Source organism: Triticum urartu, chromosome 5A, assembly GCF_056163025.1.
Source record: "Triticum urartu cultivar PI428250 chromosome 5A, HENAU_Tu73, whole genome shotgun sequence".
In the NCBI taxonomy this organism is placed as follows: Eukaryota; Viridiplantae; Streptophyta; class Magnoliopsida; order Poales; family Poaceae; genus Triticum; species Triticum urartu.
In genome coordinates this window covers 601,664,299-601,687,942 of record NC_141877.1, presented here as the reverse complement: position 1 = coordinate 601,687,942, position 23,644 = coordinate 601,664,299, and the positions used below count along the sequence as shown (strand labels likewise).

The following is a 23,644-nucleotide window of genomic DNA, read 5'->3' as shown; positions in this document are numbered from 1 at the left end:
CAACGTTGACAACTGAACAAACACCTCACCCAGGGGCGGCACGCGCAGGAGCCATGGGAGAACGAGACGCTCGAGCTCGAGCTCGTCCATGGCCTGGTCGCCACCATGCTCAACAAAGCTCCGCCGCGCCCGGGCTCGAGCTCAGCCATGGCAGCCGCCGCGCTCACCAACACGCCTAAACACCCGGGCTCGAGCTCTTCTCCCGTTGAGGCGGTTGCGAGGGAGGGTGCTCGTTCTCCTGCTCAGTCCCGATGGGGAGGAGGAGAAGGGATGCGTGAGGGGTGGGGAGGAGGCGATGGGCGGCGTCAGGTGGAGGATGGGTTCTGACCGCAGCACACTCACTGACAGCCAAACAACTAAAGATCAAGAACCAAAACAAATCAGCTACCGGGTACATACACTCACACAAAAGGAACCAACCCAAACAAAATATCCCTCCTGCACACACACTCCAGACTCCCCTGAGAACATCAAACATGCACCAAAACAGAAACCTACTCAAACAAGCAAAGTGCCTGCCAACCAAGAGCTACTATGTTATCTGCACACATGGTTGTAAGTTCCTTCGGTTCGCCTTTGGCAAAGTACCCGACTGACGTTCAAAGTGAAGAGCAACTGCCTCGGCGGTCAGCGCACAGTTGGGTTTCTGCAGGGAAGAAACGCCAGTTGCAATAACATAGTATTAAGATGCTTCTTTCGACAGTTAAGTTAGTTCTGAAATTAAGATGCAGTGCCAAGGATTAATTTACTCGTACCCAAGACCGCGAGCTGCCTATACCAAGAGGGTTGACTTCATTATGCTTGATCGCGATGCTCATCGCAGCCAAGAGGTCTTTGTCGTCGTTGCCATCATAGAAGCATCCTCTTTCCTTTGCATCGGCCACTATCTCCTGCCAGATTGTCTTTCTTTTTGACAGCATAGCCGCGTCGCCGAGAATCCAGAAGCAATGCCTGCAAAAGAACACAACAACAGAAGAGCACAGAACTGAAGTAGCAATATCACATATATGACCCAAATTGTCCTATACTCATATGTGACTGAGCTGAAGAAGTTGTTTCAACCAACCAGGCGACTAATTGTTCACTCACTTGGCCCGTGTTAGCGCCACATTGGTACATCTCTCATCGGCGAGGAACCCGACCTTTCCGCGCCTGTTGGCCTGCACGACAGAGAAGATGATGGCATCCGCCTCGGCACCCTGGAACCCATCCACCGTCCGGATCTTTACGGATAAACCACCATACGTCTCGCGCTCCAAAGCAAGGCTCTTCTGGATCGCGCGGACTTGGGCACTATATTGCGATACTACGCCCACGCTGAGCTTGCTTCTTTTGTTACCTGACAACTCTGTAGTGCACACAAGTCCAAACAAACTAATTAACTGATGATAGGAAGCAAAGGAAAAGGAATCATGCTTGATGAATCTACTGTTGCTGTTGCTGATGTAGCTAGGTACAGCTAGCGTGCAGGGCACCTTGGAACAATCTCTGAACAATGCGGGTCACTGCGGCAACCTCAACAGCATTGCTCCAGCTCCCGTCGTGCTTGCCCGAGCTTTCCACACCTTGGATGTTGATGAAAGAGTAGGGGCCATACATAGGTCCAGCCAGGAGCTTTCTCTCATAGTCTCTGTGAAGGACGTTGGGGCCATCTGTCACCTTGCTCTGGTAAAACCTAAAGGTGGGGAACTTGCTTATTTCCGGGTGCATCTTGTACTGCACGTCGAGGAGGTGCTTAGGGTGTTCCAACAAGCTAAGCCTCTCGAACAGACTTCTTCCGAAGCCGGCTAAGCTGAAGCAGAAAAAGAAGGAAGAGGAAAAGAGACTCGCCTCGTTCTTGAACAAATTCTTGTTGAGCAGATCTTGCAGTTTCCATGAGAAGGTCGGCTTCGGCGGCTTCCTGTACCTGTTCCCATCCGACGTAGTGCACATGCCCATCGCTGCCCTCGACGCATTGGAAATGCTCCTCCACGGATCCGCTTTCCCCACCGGTCCAAGCCGCCGGACTCCGCCGCCTAGGGAAGCCTTCCTTCGCAGACGCCCGGCGGTGGCTCTGCTGAATGCGGCGAGGCGTGAAGGAATCAAGGTTTTGGATCCCAAGTGGACATTTTTTCTCGAGGGGCACTGGAATTTGCGGTTACCACGGTAACCATGAAATTCCGGAAAAATTTCGGACGGAATTTATAATCAAATTTTGAATTCAATTTTTTTTAGATCGATATAGAAATTTGTTTAACTCCTTATTATCAGCTACGTTACCCTGGCCTTGTGGCTATTCGACAGCAGCTACACTTGCTCGCTCGTCGTGAGTTCGAGCCCTGGTCGCTCCATCTAATTGGCAACATTTTTCAGTTTTGCAAACTCAAAAAATTAAAAACATGAGAGCCAGGAGTCGAACCCGCGTCTCCTAGCAGATGGATGGTTCACTTCAACCAGGACGCAACCAGTTCTGTTGGCAGGAAAGAGATGGCCTATATTTAACTATACTGTGAGAGTTTGAATTCAAAATTTTCAAATTATTCGAGATTTTTTGCTTGATATGAGTGTTTCTCGTGGGGGGTCGGTAAACGCGGTAACCGCGCGGAAGCTCGGAATTTCACTCGGTTACCAAAACCATGGAAGGAATCAGATGGCGCAAGGCCGCAGCCATGCCTGGAGTGAAGTCTCCTAGGAAGGGTGGAACGGAGTGGAACTGCTTAAGCGGCAGGCTGCAGCAGGAAGGTGGAAAAAAGATCTGCGTTTTGGGACACTCCCCCGTAGCAGCACACGTCCCATTGTCTTCCGATGTGGGCTCTGTCCCCTGGTTGGTCTTCCGACGATGTGGGCTGTGTCCGTCCCCTGGTTTTCTGTAATCGGCCTGCTTAAGGTCCACGGTCTCCTTTGATTCGAAGGGAAAGGTGAAATGAAATCCACTCAAAAAAAATAAAATGCGAAATGAAAAACACTGGAATTGGAATTCATCTTGTGGTGGCACTATTCACGCGTTTAGTTCAACGGAATGAGGCAAAGAAAAAAAATGGATGATTCCTCTCCAAATAGTAACACTTTGGATTTATATTTAAAACTTCCAATAATACAAGACATCTCGAGAACCAACAAAACTACAACCAGGCTCTTACATAGCCCAACAAAATTAATCTCCCACATGATGCAAAGGCGTGCCGCCACTGCCGCTCCATCGCTGAAGCAGACCTGACCTGGCATTTGTATCCTACTGTGGAACATCGTCATGCTAAGGTCTAGTTGGACCACACCCAAAAAAAAGCCATCATCGTAGAAGTCTTGTGTAGACGGAAATTTAGAGCCAAGCCATCTCCTAGACAAACCTTCCGCCAGCTCCGCAAGGACGACAGAGAGAGCACCTCAACGACAAAGAAGGAACACACACCACCAGAAAGCAATCTGTCGCATTAGGGAGACACTCAAGGGAAGAAAAGGAGGCCACATCCTCGCCACTACTTAGAAACGACCGGGGTAACATCACCCTGATTATCAAGGGTCGGCCTTCTGCCCTCCAAGTCACTTGTTGGCCGCAACACCACGACCGCAAAGAGCCCGGAGAAGAAGACCATTACCTCAAAACCAACAAGAAGACACATGGAGCACCCATCCAAATCTGACGGACCTGAGATGTCGTAGAAACCACCTCCTAGATTCAACACCGATAGCTGGGAGAACCACTGCTTCGATGAGAGATCTGTAGCAAAGAAAAATGAATAGTTTTTCCTTAATCTCTGTTTCAAAACAAAAACACAGAAATTTTACAATCCGCATGGACCTCTTCTTAAAATTCCTACGCACGAAGAAAAAGACTAAGATCCTAACTAGAGGCTACCGCACGCTTTGCTGCGCCGTTTTTCATCCGTAGGATTAACTTTTTCTTCTTCTTCTTTACGATGTTATTGCGGTCGATTGTCTTGTTCTGGTTTATCTGCATCGGTTTGGGTTTTAGTTATGTTCTGGCATTTGTTTTTTCATCTAGATATCGTGTTGGGCTGTTAGTTATTTCTTGCGTATTTTGTTGGCCTGTTGTTGAAGATGGTATTTGTTATGAGAGGAGAGTGGGTTTTTTCGGTGCGTGGTTGGGTGTGCTTACATGTTTCAAACTCGGTGTCAGCCAACATTAGTTGTGTGAGCCTCTTGGTTGCTAATATTCCATAGTAAAACGGTGAAACTGTTGATATAATGCTCACTTATGGGCCTGGCCATCAAGTTCTCGCTTGCTCGCTTAATTTTTTTGCACTTGCTCCAATGCAGCAAAACCTATTATCACTTATTTATTTGAAAAAAATCATTAAATCAAAAGATGTTCACAAATATATTTTTCCAAATTTTTGGAAATTTAAAAACAACAAATTCTTAAATAAAATGTTCATGAATTTAAAAAATATTTTGGATCTCAAACTATGCTCTCGAGTTTGAAAAAGGTTCACAAAAAAAGTTCGATAGACTTTTAATAATGTTCATGAACTTTAAATATATTTATCATGAATTCCAAAAAATCTTCAAGATTTTTCTTACATGTTCATGAATTGAAGTGTCAAAAGATAAAAAAATAAGAAAAAATGAAAAGGACGAAAATAATTAAAATAGGTAGAGAAAACATATAAAAGAATCAAAAATACCCAAGAAATACCTTCTAGAACCTTCTCAAAACGAGAAAACCAGCTGGCACTTTACAACTATATATATATGTGTTATTCCGAACAAGCGACACAACCCCTTAAAAGTAGAGCCCGTAGAGACCCCACGGCCAAGGACGCACCAGGAGGCTCCAAATCGTTGAGCTTAGTATTTGAATAAAAATGTTCAATGTGAGTTTACAAAATGCTCACCAATAAATACTCAATGTACATTTATCAAATTGTAAACAGGTATTTGAAAAACATGTTTAACATGTATCTGAAAATTATATAACTTATATAAACAAAATGTTCAATATATTTTTGAATAAAATGGAAAGAATATGAATAGAAAATCCCTGAAAGAAAGAAAAAACAATACATAAAACAAACAAAACCAAAAAATAAAAAATAAATCAAAGAACCAATAAAGAAACACACTAAAAGGGAAAAACACATAATCAATATGTGATTGCTATTGGCGTCGCACCGCCACGTCCGATCGCAGGCTGACAATCTGGGCCAGCGCTCCATCGAGAAGGAGAATGCCGAGAGAGCACACACACACTTCCACGTACAAAGAAAAAAAGGCTGCATCAATAGTCACGACTCAGCACTAAGTAGGCTCATGTACATGTAACAGCCCAAACACAGCCTAATAAATAGGCCCACAACGGACCGAAAAACCACGATGCACCGCGAGCGTGGAAATCCTGGGAGCATAGTAACTGTATTGATTATACCTTTTCATGTGGCTTGACTTTGATTTGACCAAGTATTCATGTGTTTCCTATTCATGTGAACCTAATGCTTTCAAAATTCCAGTATTTTTAATCCTTTGTGACAATCTTGTCATATTCTTGTTTTCTATTCTTACGTGTTCAGAATCGTGCGAACTAAAGAGGCTCTAAGAGCTCGTCCAATACTTATTTTTTCGCTAAAGAGTGGATCTTATTAACTCAAAAGGAAGATCAAGCGGATAGAAACACAATGAGCACACACCCGACCTCTGTATGGTTATGATGCACACAACCAATACCAACGTACGCACAAAGAAAACATTGCATTGGTTCTTTGCCAGGTTTTCTTTTTTGTCAAAATATGACAACATGTGATCAAAATTTTAAGCACTTGTCAAGTCGAACGCACCGGTGAAGATGACCGCATTAGATTAGCGCTTGGTAAGATAAAAAATCAATAATTAATAATTTTAGTTTCATACAATGATGTCAGCATGATGCATGCGATTTCTGCATTCATGCAAGTGCTTTAGAGAAAAATCTTATTGAGAGATACTAGCACAGGAAGACAGTATGCTCCATCGATTTTCCCCTAAAATAACAGATAGATAGATTTTATTAATGAAAAACATTACTAACATGGTTCTAATTATAGTAATCAAGCATTCTTGGCTTGTTGATAGTTCGTTTGGTGGGGAGGAATTGGTCCTTCTCTTCTCACTTCAAGATTTATAATCTGAAGCCATTGGTTGAGGTCACATATTTTACAATAATGAAGTCTTAAGCAAACTGGTTTAATCAATTATTCGAACTACTGTTTTATTCATATGATATAATTTGCGTTTTAACAAATCAGACCTTTGCGGAGGCTTCCCTGATATATACTTACTTCTCTTATCATTAATGGATTAGAAGAAAAAACATAAGGCCATCCAAGTCGGACGTTCCTTGGTAAAAGCAACACAGCCATATAGAGACTGAAACGCAACACAAGCATACAAACACAAGGGATGACTAGCAGCTTTCAAGTGTCAATTCCATACCATGAATCTATAGTACGTAGATATGTACCAAGTAGTAAGTACAATGAATAGTAAGGAAATATTCAGCAATGAGCAACTGAGACTGTTCAGACATGTGAATGACATTCTAACTATGCTTCATCTAGATGCACGGTAACACTTGCACTGCAGCCCAAGAGGGAATTCAACGAGTAATGTAGTTCCCTCAAAAGAACAATGGCCTTCTGGCCATCCCAAGGCTTTCATACACCGCTATAACACAGGAATTAATACTATTTTTTTCAAGGAAAGGAGCTCAGCTCCTCAATTTCATTTCTGGAATCAGACTACATAGTCCAACATGATTATACCCTGGCCATCCTCTTACGATCAAGAACCAAAACTAATCAGCTACCAGGTAATAAGTAATATCCTTTCTGTTCCACCTCACACATGCGAAATATCACCGCTGCTGCGCACACTCCAAACTCCTCTGAGAACATCTTACATGCACAAAAACAGAAACCTACAGGCTCAAACAAGCAAAGTGCCAACCAAGAGTTAGTATGTTATCTGCGCACATGGCTCTGTAAGTTCCTCTGCGTGTATCACTTGATGCAGAGGCCGGGGGTAATCCTCCTTTTTGGAAAAAAATGGCTCTGTAAGTTCCTGCAGTTGGCCTCTGGCGAGTACTCGACTGACGATCAAAGAGATTAGCAACTGCATCAGCGGTCAGTGCACATCCCTATGCCTGCCCGTTTAGAAGTTCATAGTTAGTCCGTCTTGGATTTCTGAAGGGAAGAAACGGTAGTTGCAACACCTACTGTCAGATGCTTCTTTCGACAGTTAAGTTAGTTCTGAAATTAAGATGCAGTGCCAAGGATTGATTTACTCGATCATACCCAAGATTATGAGCTGCATATACCAAGACGAGCATCCACCATCTTGAGCAGACGGTTGACTTCATCCTTCTTGATCGCGACGCTCACCACAGAACAGAGGTCTTTGTCGTCGTTGCCATCATAGAAGCATCCTCTTTCCTTTGCATCGGCCACTATCTTCTGCCAGATTGTCCTGCTGCTCGACAACGTAGCCGCATCGCCAAGAATCCAGAAGCAATGCCTGCAAAAGAACACAGCAACAGAAGTGCGCAGAACTGAAGTAGCAAGATCACATATGACCCCAATTTTTCTATGAGCTGAAGAAGTCCTCTCAACCAACCAGGCGACTAATTGTTCACTCACTTGGCCCGTGTTTGCGCCACATTGGTACGCCTCTGATCGGAGAGGAACCCGACCGATCCATGGGTATTGGCCCGCACGGCGGAGAAGATGACAACATCCTCCTCGGCACCCTGGAACCCGTCCACGGTTCGGATCTTTACGGTTAAACCGCCATACTTGTCGTGCTCCAAAGCAAGGCTCTCCTGGATGGCACGGACTTGGGCCTTGTATGGCGATACCACGCCCACGCTGAGCTTGCTTCTTGTGTCAACTGACTCCGTACACACGAACCCAAACTAGTCAACTGATGATAGGAAGCAAAGGAAAGGAAATATGTTTGATGAATCTACAGCTGCTAAATATCTAGGTAGCTGCAGCATACCTTGGGACAATCTCTGCACAATCCGGGTCACCGCAGCGACCTCAGCAGCGTTGCTCAGGCTCGTGCCATGCATGCCCGAGCTTTCGATCCCACCTTGGATGTTGATGAAGGAGTAGGGGCCATACATTGAGCCGTCCAGGAGCTTCCTCTCGTAGTCTTTGTGAAGGACGTTGGGGCCATCTGTCACCTTCCTACAGTAAAAACTTGAGATGGGGAACTTGCTTATTTCTGGGTGCATCCTGTACTGCACATCGAGGAGGTGCTTCGGGTGTCCTAGCAAGCACAGCCTCTCGAACAGACTTCTTCCAAAGCCGGCCTCAGCGCTGAGCTGCAGCAGCCAATTGTGAGCGTGAGCATTGCTTGATCTGATACACCAGGACTGACCGACGGACAGGCTAGAAGAAAAAGAAAAACATTACCTTACTTTTGACAAGCGCTGGTAGCTGGCATTCATCACCGATAAGAACAGCACGGTGGATACCAAGCTGTAGAGGTATCAGCGACTCGCACTCCTTGAGCTGCGCCGCCTCATCGATAACAAGGAGCTCAAACGGCTGGAAATCACGGACGCGGCGCAGATTAAATGAGCTAGCAGCAGTGCAAAGTATGATCGTGGCATTGTTCAGTACGTAGTCTTCAATTTTGCTTGAATCGCTTGGAAGCAAATCAAACCAATCGGGCAAGTGTTCTAGCTTGTTAAGACACAATGCTCTTGCTTCTTGGAACTCTGGCCACCCCTCGTTTTTGAAGAAGAGTTTCCCAAGCGGGCGCTCCGGCTCGGACCGGAGAAGTTTCCCGAAAGCTTCGAGCGAGCGTAGGGTCTCATCCAGGTAATCAAATCTCCTAGCGGATAGGGGCAGATCATTGCGGAGAGTCTCGAAGCAGCGGCGCAGTGCTTCCTCATGACATTCGTAATTGTCTATGAAGAATTCGTTGAATGTCACCTTCCTCCTCCTCTCTAGTTCAGCATCCCCCACCCCTTGCAGCTGCAAAATATCACCCGTACGCTCCGATCGAACATCCTTAAGATACAAAGAGTGCATACACAACGGTTTCGCAAGAAGTTCTAGCATGTGGTTCACATAGTGCCTCCGGCTCGTCGCCACATTCACAAGTTGGTACACACGCCGATCCAAGAAGATCTTTGCGAGGTTTTCATCCACGTTCATCCGATCTTCGTTGCCAAACAACACGACATTGCCCAGGGAGAAGTGTTTTCCACTGCCGCCATAGGACTCATCCTCGAGAATACCGAGAACACGGGAGGCAACCTCCACAACCGCCGTGTTGGTCGGAGCGCAAGCTAGTGTCCTGTGGTTTTTCATCAGCATTGACCACAAGAGAGATATGATGGCCTTGGTTTTCCCTGTCCCAGGTGGTCCCCAGATAAGGCGCACCCAGCACCTAGCTTCATCCATTCCTGAAACACAATCAAGTACCGCCTTCTGCTGTGAGGTGTTGAGCTTGAATTTTTCAAGGCCATCCAGCGCCTTATGTGACGCTAACCCTGAAGGTACCTCTGGCAACAATGAATTGCGATCCTGGCTGACCTGCCATCAGAAAATAGGAACTATCACAACATATTGATTGAGTAGAAAGACGCAAACCATGCTATAGTACTAAATAGATACATACAGTTGAAGCATACTCTGCAATCCTCTCTACGAGGCTACTGCCCCAACGGCTAAGGATGCCGGCTTTCAGTTCCAGTGCATCATGTATACGATTGTTGGTCTTCATATTGATAAGAAAAACCGCAAAAAGAGGCAATGCGATCACTTCTTTTTGACCTTGTCGTTTGACAGGTAGTTTACCCGACAGCAGCCTTATTGATATTGTTGTGCCAGTGTCGACCACTTGGGGTGCATTTTTCTTTTCTTTTTCGAAAAAGGGGTGCGCCCAGGCCTCTACATCAACTGATGTTGCATTTTTCTCGAGAAGAGATGGCATGGCTATGTCTTGGGAAGAGGTGACAGTATTGTCCATATCTTCAGAATCAGAAGAGCCGGTGGTGGTGCCTTCGTCATCGTTCCTTTCACTTTTACTATCTTCAGATGGAGGCACTACAGCTATGACAAATGGGTCCAAGTCTTTGTGGCGGCTCGGTTTCCGACATGTGAGCACCAATATATCCTCGACTTTCGGGGCATAACAACCAGCTGGCCGAGGTTCCTTGAACGAGATACAGAATTCTGAAGTGCGTTCCTGTTGGATCCGGATCACTTGGGCCACCGGCGCGTGCCGGATGCCGCGCAATGCAGAGCAGAGATCGGCACGAGCTTCTTCCAATAGTGGAGCCATGAATGAACCCATGTACCCCTCTACCGAAGTGAAAGTTGTTGGTATCACCTTAATCTGAATGAAAGGAAGCACATACATATATAGAGGTTAGCAGCAACTTGTCAGGTCTTTGTAGGAGCATTTTTTTCCTTTTGAAAAGAGGGTTGAAACCCAGTCCTCTGCATCGATCGATGCACACAGCCGTCAATCAATTGTTGCAACGTTTACACGGTCCAGCACAAGTTTACTTAAATATAATAAAAAGCCAGACAGAACAACCAATGAGAAAGAACACCATACAAATAAGGGATACGAAGTGCAGCCTCATGCAACAGAAATCCTATTAGTACGCTGACAATATATAGCCATGTGCAATAACGGCAGCGCAGCTAGATCGATGCCCGTGCCCTGAATGTGATCGCATCAACGGTGAATTTAGAAAATCCCCTCAATCCCATATTTTTTGATAAAGGGTGTGTTTTATTAACTTATAATGAAGCATCAAAATACAAACACAATGTGTACATCCGGCCACTGCATAATTAGGATTCACACAGCCCCCAATCCCATATGAGCCCTAAATTGATTTTGAAAGCTTGCTCTACAGCTGATCTAACATTACGTATATACTTCATCCAGAAGAAGCAAGCTATACTTAGCCTTGCCAAGTACTAGTACAGAGCGTCAATATATATATGATTAATGGAAGCAAGAAACGAAGGAAGAGGAAAAGACTGGCCTCGTTCTTGAAGAAATCATCGTTGAGCAGATCTTGCAGTTTCCATGAGAAGGTCGGCTTCGGCGGCCCCTTGTACCTGTTCAAATCTGGCGTAGTGGAAATGCTCCTCCATGGATCCGCTTTCCCCACCGGTCCAAGCCGCCGGACTCCACCGGCTAGGGAAGCCTTCCTTCGCAGACGCCCGGCGGTGGCTCTGCTCAATGCGGCGAGGCGTGAAGAAATCAGATGGCGCATAGCCGCAGCCATGCTTGGAATGGAGCGGCAGCCTCCAGCAGGAAGATGGAAAAAGGGTCTGCGTTTTGGGACACTCCGCCCTTGTCTTCCGATGTGGGCTCTGTTCCTGCTCTTTCGACGATTTGGGCCGTGTCCGTCCCCTGGTTTTCTGTATTCGGCCTGCTTTAGGTCCACGGCTCCTTTTTGTTCAACGCTAAAGTGAAGTCAAATCCACTAAAAAAAGTCGAATGGGATCATTCTTTTCTCCATGGCTCCTGGAGTAAGGAATAGTGAAATGAAAAAAAACTTGAATTGGAATTCTTGATGTGACTTCTCTCAGCCGTCACATCTACCTCCCCACTTTGTCTCCAAGCACCCGTTTCGTTCTCCCCCCAAAATCGCATCAACGTGCTGGGAAGGCGACAATAAGGACGGCCAACCGCCGCCTTGGACCCGTGCGTGCGCGACCGACCTTGGCTCGTTGCGTCTCAAAGAAAACAAGTCATTGTCGGTTTGGTCGCCATTGCAGCATCCCATGACACGGTTTAAGTTGGCCGTCGTCGCCATTGCAGCATCTCGAGTGACAGTTCCACCTCTTCAGGGTCCCCGTTGCAGCATCCCACGACACGGTTCCAGTTGGAGTTGTCGCCAGTTCCATCCCGCTGCGGTCACCGTTGCATCATCTTGCGGCTGAGGTTCCGGCTCGTCGCCGTCACAGTTGCATCATCTTGTCCCCATGGTTCCAGCAAGCAAGGACCATCCCCAGGTAGTCGCGGTTGCAGCATGTGGTGCACCCCCCCCCCCCGATCGTCGTTGTAGGACCCTGACGACGAAATTCCAGCATACAGGACCCGCTGTCGTAGCATCTGATAACCCACAAGTATAGGGGATCGCAACAGTTTTCGAGGGTAGAGTATTCAACCCAAATTTATTGATTCGACACAAGGGGAGCCAAAGAATATTCTCAAGTATTAGCAGCTGAGTTGTCAATTCAACCACACCTAAAAACTTAATATCTCCAGCAAAGTGTTTAGTAGCAAAGTAATATTATAGTAGTGGTAACGGTAGCAAAAGTTAATGATAACAAAAGTAATGTTTTTGATATTTTGTAGTGATTGTAACAATAGCGATGGAAAAGTAAATAAGCGGAGAACAATATATGAAAAGCTCGCAGGCAATGAATCGGTGATAGAGAATTATGCCGGATGTGGTTCATCATGTAACAGTCATAACCTAGGTGACACAGAACTAGCTCCAATTCATCAATGTATTGTAGGCATGTATTCCGAATATAGTCATACGTGCTTATGAAAAAAGAACTTGCATGACATCTTTTGTCCTACCCTCCCGTGGCAGCGGGGTTCTAGCGAAAACTAAGGGATGTTAAGGTCTCCTTTTAATAGAGTACCGGACCAAAGCATTAACACATAGTGAATACATGAACTCCTCAAACTACGGTCATCACCGGGAGTGGTCCCGATTATTGGCACTTCGGGGTTGCCGGATCATAACACATAGTAGGTGACTATAGACTTGCAAGATAAGATCAAGTACTCTCATATATTGATGAAAACATAATAGGTTCAGATCTGAAATCATGGCACTCAGGCCCTAGTGACAAGCATTAAGCATAGCAAAGTCATAGCAACATCAATCTGAAAACATAGTGGATACTAGGGATCAAACCCTAACAAAACTAACTCGTTTACATGATAAATCTCATCCAACTCATCACCATCCAGCAAGTCTACGATGGAATTACTCACGCACGGCGGTGAGCATCATGAAATTGGTGATGGAGGATGGTTGATGATGACGACGGCGACGGATTCCCCTCTCTGGAGCCCCGAACGGACTCCATATCAGCCCTCCCGAGAGGTTTTAGGGCTTGGCGGCGGCTCCGTATCATAAAACGCGATGAATCCTTCTCTCTGATTTTTTTTCTCCCGGAAAGTGAATATATAGAGTTGGAGGTGAGGTCGGAGGAGCTCCAGGGGGCCCACGAGGTAGGGGGACGCGCCCCTACCCTCGTGGCTAGGGTGTGGGCCCCCTGGTCTTGATCTTTTGCCAATATTTTTTATTATTTCCAAAAAGACGCTCCGTGGAATTTCAGGTCATTCCGAGAATTTTTGTTTTTGCACATGAATAACACCATGGCAATTCTGCTGAAAACAGCGCCAGTCCGGGTTAGTTTCATTCAAATCATGCAAGTTAGAGTCCAAAACAAGGACAAAAGTGTTTGGAAAAATAGATACGACGGAGATGTATCAGCACCCGGCCGACACGATCGCAACACAAGGGTGCACCACAGTCGTGGCCATCACGACACCCCCGTCGCAGCGTCCCTGCATCACACAGTGCCCTGCCATCGTAGCACCCTATCATTATGGTTCCATCAAGCCAGGGTGCTGGTCGCAACACTCGGCGTTGATGGCTCCATCATCTGCCTCTGTCCCCGTTGCAACATGTCGCGTTGGATGGCTCATCGTTTCCAGCCCCGACGACTGAGGCTCTGATGTGGAGAGGAAGGATGTGAATGGGCGGCCATCTGAGATAGGAGAAGAAGCAAAGGGGAGCTTGAAGGACGGGCGAGATGGCACACGACGTTGGGGTGTGCCCGTCGGCTGCAAGGATCTACGTGTTTGTGGATGATCTACGCGACGAGAAGATGAATTGTGGCATGGGGACAAGGGCTACTGTGTGGGAGAGCGACCTTTCCTTGGAGATAAGGACGGTGAAGCAGTGGGTAGGGCCCATAAATGACATGTCGCATGTGTCCGGGAGAGGTGACCGGCCCAAGCCTTGACCGGTCACTCGGCACAGAACATTTACCTTCTTATGGTGGCACTATTTCCGCATTTAGTTCAACCGAATTGAGCAAACAATATATGATCTTTTTTGGCAAATAAGACTCCGGGTTTATATTAAAAACTTTCAACAATGCAATACATCACAAAAACCAAGGAAAATACAACCAGACCCTTATATAGCAAACAAACTTAATCTCCAGCATGAGGCAAAGGCGCACCACCGCGGGCGCTCCATCACAGAAGTCGTTCTGGCATTGTATCTTACGATCAAGAAGTCTTCGTACTAAGGTCCAGTTGGACCAACGGCCCGATAAAAACCCGTTACCATAGAAGCCTTGTGTAGATGGGAATTTTCAGAGCCAGGCCATCTCCTAAATAAACCTTCCGCCCGCTTCATAACAATGGCGGAGAGAGCACCGCAACAACGAAGAGGGACTACAAACCAACAGAAAGCAATATGTCGCGTCAGGGAGAGTAAATTGCTGAAAACCACCACATTTGTGGCAAGGATACTGCAAAACCACCACTTTTGTCAAAAATTTCAAAAAACCACCACTTCCTCGGCAAGTGAGTAACAAAAACCACTAAACGTGCTGTGAGCTGCGACTAACTGAGAATCTGACTTATCGGGCCCACCTTTCGGAGCCACGTGGCAAAGGGCAAACGGCAAAGCGGAAACGGCCGTTAGGACCCCGCTAGTTAAGCCCAGCGCGCCGGCCCTGGTGCTCTCATCCCCCTCCCTCTCTTCTCTGTTGCGCACGCAACCATGGCAACTACTCCCTCCGGCGATGTCGAGGGTGGAGACGATGGCGGCTCCAGATCCAGACGGAGTCGCGGGCGGGACCTTCTTGGGGTCGACTATGAGTCCTCCTCCTCAGAGGACAGCCCGCTATCGCCGTGGCGCGGGCAGAGGGCGGGGGCGGCGCCATTTGGATCCAGATCCATTCAAGCTGAAGGCGCGGGAGACCAACCCGATGAGGAAGAGCCGCCATCTTCTTGCCGTGCAGGCAAGGCTTCCGCTGCGGCGCGGTCGCCGTCTGATGCAGAAGTCGTCCCTACTAACACCGGCGACGACACGTACGTCCTCTATCTCAAGCTCCTTCTGCCTCTAAATTTTCGTTCTTGAGGTTTAGGTCGATCTAGGGTTTTGTATTGCCTCTGAATTTAGTCCTGACTAGGGTTTGAGTACAGATTAGAACCTACAATTATCTTGCTCTACAATTGTTGTGCATATTTACATTGTTAGGATTGCAGTGTACTTGTGTTGTACAAATTTAGGTAATTACACTATTAGGATTACATTCCAGTTGTACTATGTGTTGTTCAAATTTATGTTATAGTAACATGTACATTTTAATTGGTATTGTAGGTCGAGCTATGAGAAGTGGGACGTGCATATTGATTTTGAAGGGATTAAATACATCAGGACAAAGTTCTTTAAGAAAGACATAAGATATTACAATCTTATGTATGTGCTGCTTGACAATGGGTATAGTTTTTCAGACTGCCTATATTACATGAGATGTGGTGGAATAGGATTGGATGGTTTTAAACTGCTTGACAGCCAGATTAAGGTGGATGAAATGCTTAAGCAATACCAGGACATCAGGAGGATAACATTGTCAGTTACTAAGGGCAAGAGGCAGCAGGCAATTGTTTTGTCTCCAGCAAAGAAGGGAAAGAGAAAGGCAGCAGAACCAATTCAAATATCTGATGAAGAATATAGCAGTGATCCTGATATAGTATTTGCAGTCAGTGAAAATGGTGTGGCCCATAAGGAATTTGGTGATTATGTTGGTTCAAGTTCAGGCAGAGGCACAAATGAAAATTTGTTCCTGGCCACACAATAGAGTGTAAATTTCCAGCCCATCCAAACTATGCCACCTCCTGACAGGGCCAATTATGCAGACATGGATGACATGGATTTGGATTCAGAAAGTGAGGAGGAAAATAGCTCTAATGAAGATAGTGCAGACCTGCAGTCAACTGTAGCAGATATGAAGAAGGCAGCACTGCACTTTGAGGGTGACACAGAACCAGAGGACATCTATGATGTTCCTGAGGAGCAGGAAGAGGAAGAGCACAGTGAACACGCTCCAAATGTAGCTGAAGAAGAACATTTGAATGAAGATGGAGTATTGCAGCAGCCTGTGCTTAAGATTGGAAAGAGAGTGGGCCCAACAACAAGAACACACTCATCAGCCAATGATCCAATTGAGCCTGACTGGTTTCCCTCAGGTGATGAGGATGAAAATCTTGGTTTTTTGGACTCAGAGGATGATGATGGCAATGAGCCTATGTCTTTTATTATTCCCCCAGGAAGGGAAACAAGAGCAGAGAAGGCAAAGCCAAGAAAATGGTATGATGAAAGCAGACTCAATCCAGAACAACAATTTTGTTTGAAGCTATGTTTCAAAGATGTGTACCAATTTAGGAGTGCTCTACTTAACTTTCACATCAAGCAGCTGAGGTCTTTCAGATATCACAGGAACTGCAAAGACGGGGTCATTGCTTGGTGTGACCACAAGGACAAAGGATGTCCTTTTTATATTGTTGCTTCTCAGATCAAGAATGAGCAAACATTTTGTGTAAAGAAGTTCAGAGCAGAACATACTTGCCCAACTAGTGACAAACATAGTAAAGTGAGCTCAAAGTGGCTAGGAAGCAGTATCTTAGAGACAATCAGATCAGACCCAAACACAACTGTGCCAGCATTGGTGGACAAGGCAAAGAGGAAATTTGGAATTGAAGTTCCAAAGATGATGGCATGGAGAGCTAAAAAGGTAGCAAAGGAAATTGTCCTAGGGGATCATAAGAAGCAGTACCATAGGTTGTCTGATTACATTGAAACAGTTAAATTATGCAATCCAGGATCTAGATGCATTGTCACAATTGTCACTCCTAAAAGCACAAATGAAAACCCACATCCAGGTCCTAGGTTCCATGGTCTTTTCTTTTGTCTCAATGCACCTAGGGAGGGTTTTCTAAATGGATGTAGGCCTTTCATTGGTTTGGATGGATGCTTCATAAAGCTTACAACTGGAGCACAAATCCTAGCAGCTACTGGTAGGGATGCCAACAACAACATGTATCCCATTGCTTTTGGAATTGTAGGAGTGGAGAACACACCCAGTTGGAGCTGGTTTCTCACCCAACTTAAGTATGCTCTGGGAGGCACAGAAGAGGGGAAGTTTGGCAAATACACCATCATGTCAGATAGGCAGAAGGTCAGTGATCTATGTTCTCTTTCAAACCTACATATTATCTTTTGTGCCTTAAGTATGCTCTAATCGTTTACTAGTTAGTGATTGTTTGAACTTAAGATTGAAACCTAGTTAGTGATTGTTTGAAGTTAAGATTGAAACCTAGTTACTTTCTTTTCTTCCTTAAGTATGCTCAAATTGTTTTTGTTTATTAGTTAGTGATTGTTTGAACTTAAGATTGAAACCTAGTTACTTTATTTTTGGTTGAAATCAGGGCCTGCTTAATGCTGTCAATGCTGTATTTCCAAACTGCCCACAAAGATTTTGTTTAAGGCACATTTATGCAAATTTTCAAAGAGCTGGATTTAGAGGTGAAGATCTGAAAAAATGCATGGACAGTGCTAGCTATTCCTACACAAAGCATGGTTTTGATGTAGCCATGGCCAATTTGAAGAATGAGTATGAGGATGCATGGAGGTGGTTATCTGGTATTCCAGTACACACATCGGCTAGGCATGAAATGGACACAAATTGCAAAACAGACATGGTGGTTAATAACATAAGTGAGGTCTTCAATAAATATATCTTGGATGTTAGAAACAAACCAATAGTGACAATGATTAATGGAATCAAAGACAAGTTGCTAGTCAGGTTTGATGGAAAAAGAGAAAGTGTAGCAGCTTCTAGATGGGAAATAGCTCCAACATATGCAGAGCAGCTGGAGATGAGCAAGAAGTTTCAAAGAGATTACAAAGCAATTAGGGCAGGGCCTAACCTGTGGCAAGTAAGCAGTGGGCCAAAGACCTATGCTGTGAACCTTGAGGAGCACACTTGTGGATGCAGGAAGTGGGACATGTCAGGTTTGCCATGCAACCATGCTTGCAGTGCAATTTACAAGGCCAAGATGCAACCTGAGGATTTTGTAAGTCCTTTCTTGAGGAAAGCAATGTATTTGGAGGCATACAAACCAATAGTGTATCCAGTTCCTGGAGAAGATGCTTGGGTCAAGTTAGGAAAACCTGATATTGAGCCTCCTGTATTCCACAAAGAGGACTAGAGTGGAAGAAAAGAAGAAAAGAGGAAGAAGGGAAGGTTTGAAGTGCCTAAACCAAAAGATACCTCTAGGATGACTACAATCAGATGTGGCAATTGTAGGTTAATGGGCCACAAGTTTACTAATTGCGGACAACCTTTGAGGCCTGATCTGCAGATGAGGAAAAATAGAAGCATGGTACATATTTTTTCATCATTGTATCTGATTTTGCTTATGTAGATTTTAATTTCTGTTTGTTTTAAAAACTGCAGGAAAAGAGAAGGCAAAAGGCAGAATCCTACACTCCACCTGATGCTACTACGGCTCCTATGGCACCAAGAGCTGCTCCTATGGCATCAAGAGCTGCTCCTAGGGCACCAAGGGCTGCTTTCTCAGCACCAAGGCTAGCAGCTAGGCCTCCATGTGGAGAAGGGACTTCTTCTGCTGCTGGTACTTCTACATCTACACCAACTGCTGTTGCTGCTGCTAAAAAACAGAGGTCAGTGAGAGGTGGAAGAGTTGGTGGAGCATCAAATGCTGCAACAGGTTCAAGGAAGAAACCTCAGAAATATGCAAGACTGAAGAGATACTTCGCAGCAAGTGGAAATGTGTGAACTTTGATATCTGCCAGTGCTTGAAACTTTTGGGGCTATAACCCATGTATCTGTCTTGAGAAACTTGGATGTGTGATGATTTGAGTCCTTTGAACCTGTGTTTCAATTTGAGTCATGTGAACCTGTGTAATTTGAGTCATCTGAACCTATGTGGTAATTTCAGTCCTGTGAACCTATGTTTCAATTTGAGTCCTAAAAACCTATGTGGTATTTATGTTATGTGAACCTCTGTTATGTGTGATCAAGCCTTCATGCTGTTGTGGAGTTATGTTGATCTAGCAGAATTATTGTGGGCTTTTGGTGAAGCCTAAATGCTGTTATTGTAGTAGAATTATTGTTGGTTTTGAGTGCAGCCTAAATGTTGTAATTGTAGCGGAATTATTGTTGGTTTTGAGTGCATAAATGCTGTTAGTGTAGCAGGATTATTGTGGGTTTTGGGTCATTCTTGTACAACCTTAGAATATGGGTCATCGAAGCGTCGACGACAATCTAAACTACCCTACCATAGAATAGGGGTCATCGAACCCTCGACAACAACCAAAACAACCTTACCCTACATTTGGGGTCATCGAACCCTCAACGACAACCTAAACTACCCTACCCTACATTTGGGGTCATTGAACCCTCGACGACAACCAAAACAACCTTACCCTACATTTGGGGTCATCGAACCCTCGACGACAACCAAAACAACCTTACCCTACATTTGGGGTCATCGAACCCTCGACGACAACCAAAACAACCTTACCCTAGAATAGGGGTCATCGAACCCTCGACGACAACCTAAACTACCCTACCCTACATTTGGGGTCATCAAACCCTCGACGACAACCTAAACTACCTTACCCTAGATTTGGGGTCATCGAACCCTCGACGACAACCTAAACTACCTACTCCCTAAACAAAAACAACCAAAACCACCTACTCCCTAAACAAAAAACAAGCAAAACCACCTACTCCCTAAACAATAACTGGTACTTCTAATTATACATCTACATCTACATCACCTGCCGATGATGCTAAAATACCTCAGAAATATGGAAGACCTGGAGTACATCTACATCTACATCAATAGCATTATCCAGTAACACAAATTAATCCAGCAACACAAATTTATAGCATTATCCAGCAACACAAATTAATCCAGCAACACAAAATAATAGCATTATCCAGCAACACAAATTAATCCAGCTTAAATTCAGTACAAATCTCTTGCACTTTTAGTGCCACAAATAGCAGATAGAGTACTCTAGCAGATACAACTACAATAACATTGAATCATTCATCAACTATCTCTTTGATCTTCCTGATCGTCCCCTTGGTGGCCTCCTTCTCTTTGAACAGATCACCTATAGTGTACTCCAGGTGCCTTTTCTCTTGCTTCCACTTCTCCTTCTCCTCCAACAGCATGGCCCTCTCCTGCTTGATCTTGTCCATCTCCTGCACAAGCTTCACCTTCTCTTCCTTCTCTTGGTCTCTCTCTTCCTCTGCTTCGGCCCTCAGCACTTGATGAATGTTAGTGTCTGATTTGTCAGCCAAGTTCTTTCTCTCGATCTGTTCCTTCAGGTCACTAATAACCAACCTTGCATTGCCTAACTGGGTAATTGCATCCTCCTTGTCAGCCACCATTTTGGCAAAGTCAACTTTAAAAAACCTCAGGTCATTTTCCATCTTCCTCTTCTCTTCCATTACCTTCACTACTTCTTCAGCATTAACAACATTCTGCCTCAACCTATTGGTCAACTCCTCCTCATGCATAGTCCAGATGGTATTTAAAGCTTTCTTCAATTGGACTGGCCACTCTGGGTCAATCCAGTCCACAAAGTTGCACTTGGGTACATCCTATGAATGTATGAACAAAGGAAATATAATTAAACCAATTTCTAAAAACATTAGTGATAAAAATAAAAAACAACAATCCATTAATTATCCATGTTTCTAGTACTGCATTGCCTACTCCTGGATAGCAAATATAGAGCTAAAATAATTTAAAAACAGAATGGCCACAACCTATAAGAAATTGGAAACTGCCTAATCTCAAACTTAATGTACAAAAGTACTCCACTGCCTACTGCTATTGTATTAAGATTTATGGCCAGAGATATATACTTTACTGCCTAATTTCAGACTTTGTATCAGTCAACTCAGCACTTCAGTGGATTCACATATTTCAGACCAATTCTATCAGTAATGAATTCACATGTTTCACAAAATCACTTCAACACTTCAAGAAGTAATTGAACTGGTCAGAAGATCACCTTTTTTCCACACCCCAGGAACCTCCTGCCACTGTCAGTCCATTCAAAGGCAACAAACTTCTCACAGGGCGCACGATGCTCACAACGTGTAGGATGATTCAAAGCAATGCCGCTCCATTTCATGCACTCCATTTTGGCAGGTACCTAGGCAGAGGGAAAATGAAGTCAATTGCTATCGGGAAGAAATTGCCCTTTCTCCCTAACCCTAACCCTAGATGCACAAGAGCAGAATCTTACCCGGCTCACATCGTCAGAGGAAGAGTCGGAACAGTCGGAAGGCTCAGACCAAGAAACCATGTCTCCCCTCCCGTCAGCGGTGCGAAGCTGCTCGCGACGGCGGCGGCGGCGGGAGGTGCGACGCGAGAAAGGAAGGAGCAGGGCAGAGAAGAGAGCGGTTGGGGAGGAATGCCCTAACGTGCGTGCGCTGGGCTTAACTAGCGGGGTCCTAACGGTCGTTTCCGCTTTGCCGTTTTCCCTTTGCCACATGGCTCCGACAAGTGGGCCCGATAAGTCAGATTCTCAGTTAGTCGCGGCTCACAGCACGTTTAGTGGTTTTTGTTACTCACTTGCCGAGGAAGTGGTGGTTTTTTGAAATTTTTGACAAAAGTGGTGGTTTTGCAGTATCCTTGCCACAAATGTGGTGGTTTTCAGCAATTTACTCTGTCAGGGAGACACCCAAGGGGGCTGGAGGCCACATCATCATCGCTGCCTAAGAAACGACCGAGGGAACATCAGCCCGATCCCCAAGGCTCGGCATTCCACCGTTAAAATTACTAGTTGCCCGCAAACACCACCATCGCAAAGAGACCGATGAAGAAGACGGTGCAGACACCGCCTCCCAGGTCCAATACCGATAGCTGGGGGAACCACCGCTTTGATGAGAGATTTATAGCAAATAAAAAAGAATGAATTTTTTCTTTGATCTCGGTTTCAAAAGAAAACCCCGGGAACTTTACAATCTGCATTGACGGTGATGTAGTGATATGTAATTATACTTTTTCATGTGGTTTGGCTTTGATTTAACAATATTTATAAGTATTCATGTGTTTCCTATTCAAGTGAACGAACCATCAAAGCTTGCAAAATTACAGTATTTTCCAACCCTCTATTTTGCGTAGACATTCGTATCGTATTCTTACGTTTTTCTTTCTGTTCTTATGTTTTTAGAACCATGTGGACAAAAGAGGCCCCAAGAGCTCGTTTAACTTTCTTTTTTATAAAGAACTAGCAGTGTGACCCGCGCATTTGCGCGGCTAGATTTTTTTGCATGTTTGTATATGTGCTATTTCTATTTTGATAGGGCCTGTAGATCAAAAGTCATGGCACTATTTTCATGTGAATATGCTCCATGAGATTATAGATGTTAATATTGAAAGTGAATCATTGGTAAATTGATAGATGCTAGTAATATATTATAAGCTAATGTTACAAATCTCATATTTCTATCTATTTCTTACTTGAAAATTCATGTATATGATATAAATTGTTTAACCAATGGACTCCAAATAGATTCATATATGTGGTATATTTTGACCTTGAGTAAATAATTATTTCACATGCAGGAGTTCATACAAAAAAATATTGCTTTATTTCTTATTAAAAAAACTTCACATTTCATATAGATTTTCATTTATATGGTATATCGCTTTTAATTTTCACCATGAAATCACATTCGTGGAAGTCACGAAAAAAAATTAAAATCAGAGCTCCAAAATGCGTTTGAATGTAACATTTTCAGAGCATTGATTTTGTTTTTACCATGCCTTGCACCAATGTGATTTCGTGATGATTTTTTTCATGCACACTAAACATTTAGTGTTTAGTGTTTGCCACAAACATTCCTTAAAGTTTGCCACAAAAAGATATCGTTTTTTTCGAAATTACTGTTCATCTAGGAGCATTTGAGCTCGAGATTTGAAACTCCGCATCCATTGTATTGTGAGAATTTTTGTAATTGCAAAATTGGCATTTTTTTCCTTTGGTGATACTCTTTTTTCTGGACCCCAATAATGCCCGAACGTTTGGGATTTAAACTTGCCATCCTCGCGTCACTAAATTGCCATCGGAAACGTTCGACTTGCCATGGTCGAATCCTGAACAGGATTTATATTATCAAAAAAAAAACTCAATGGCTTTGGTGTACTCACGTCATAAAACATGAACGTGTTGGTTTGACATTGCAAGGGGATAATGTCATACGCTGTGAGATGATGTCATTGTGTGTTTTGCCTTATCCGTGTCCAAACAAAAGATTTGTTTGGTTTTGTATACTTTGTAGTGACCTTTGCATTGCACGTGTGGCAAAGAAATCCTTGAGGCACACGTTTCATCTCAATATGTCCTTGCATTTCTTTTTTCTTTCAGGTAAACCGGGTCTTGTAGCACATTTTCTGTTACGTGATCAAGTCCATACGTGCTAGATACTTTTCTTTCTAGCATTTATACATTATGCCATCAAGTCCATACATGCCAGATAAAAACAAAATGTGTCCAACTCATCAAAGGTAAAAGATATGTGTACGTGAT

At 44.5% G+C, this 23,644-nt stretch overlaps 3 protein-coding genes across 3 annotated transcripts; all 3 read right to left on the bottom strand.

Moving 5' to 3' along the window:
* Positions 1-141: 141 nt before the first annotated feature.
* On the bottom strand, positions 142-1,938 carry LOC147973236 (putative helicase MAGATAMA 3). Its single transcript, XM_087524614.1, has 5 exons — positions 1,476-1,938; positions 1,090-1,348; positions 756-951; positions 589-646; positions 142-341 (listed from the first exon to the last, which is right to left on the bottom strand). Exons 1-5 carry the CDS (start codon positions 1,936-1,938, stop codon positions 142-144), a joined length of 1,176 nt encoding a protein of 391 aa, XP_087380740.1.
* Positions 1,939-6,639: 4,701 nt separating this feature from the next.
* On the bottom strand, positions 6,640-11,240 carry LOC125506157 (helicase SEN1-like). The gene is made up of 6 exons (XM_087521985.1): positions 10,988-11,240; positions 9,604-10,323; positions 8,388-9,518; positions 7,969-8,296; positions 7,608-7,857; positions 6,640-7,485 (listed from the first exon to the last, which is right to left on the bottom strand). The coding sequence occupies exons 1-6, from the start codon at positions 11,231-11,233 to the stop codon at positions 7,272-7,274; spliced, it is 2,889 nt and encodes a 962-aa protein (XP_087378111.1). The 5' UTR covers positions 11,234-11,240; the 3' UTR covers positions 6,640-7,271.
* Positions 11,241-20,138: 8,898 nt separating this feature from the next.
* On the bottom strand, positions 20,139-21,415 carry LOC147973235 (uncharacterized). Its single transcript, XM_087524796.1, has 3 exons — positions 21,356-21,415; positions 21,119-21,262; positions 20,139-20,702 (listed from the first exon to the last, which is right to left on the bottom strand). The coding sequence occupies exons 1-3, from the start codon at positions 21,413-21,415 to the stop codon at positions 20,139-20,141; spliced, it is 768 nt and encodes a 255-aa protein (XP_087380922.1).
* Positions 21,416-23,644: the final 2,229 nt, after the last annotated feature.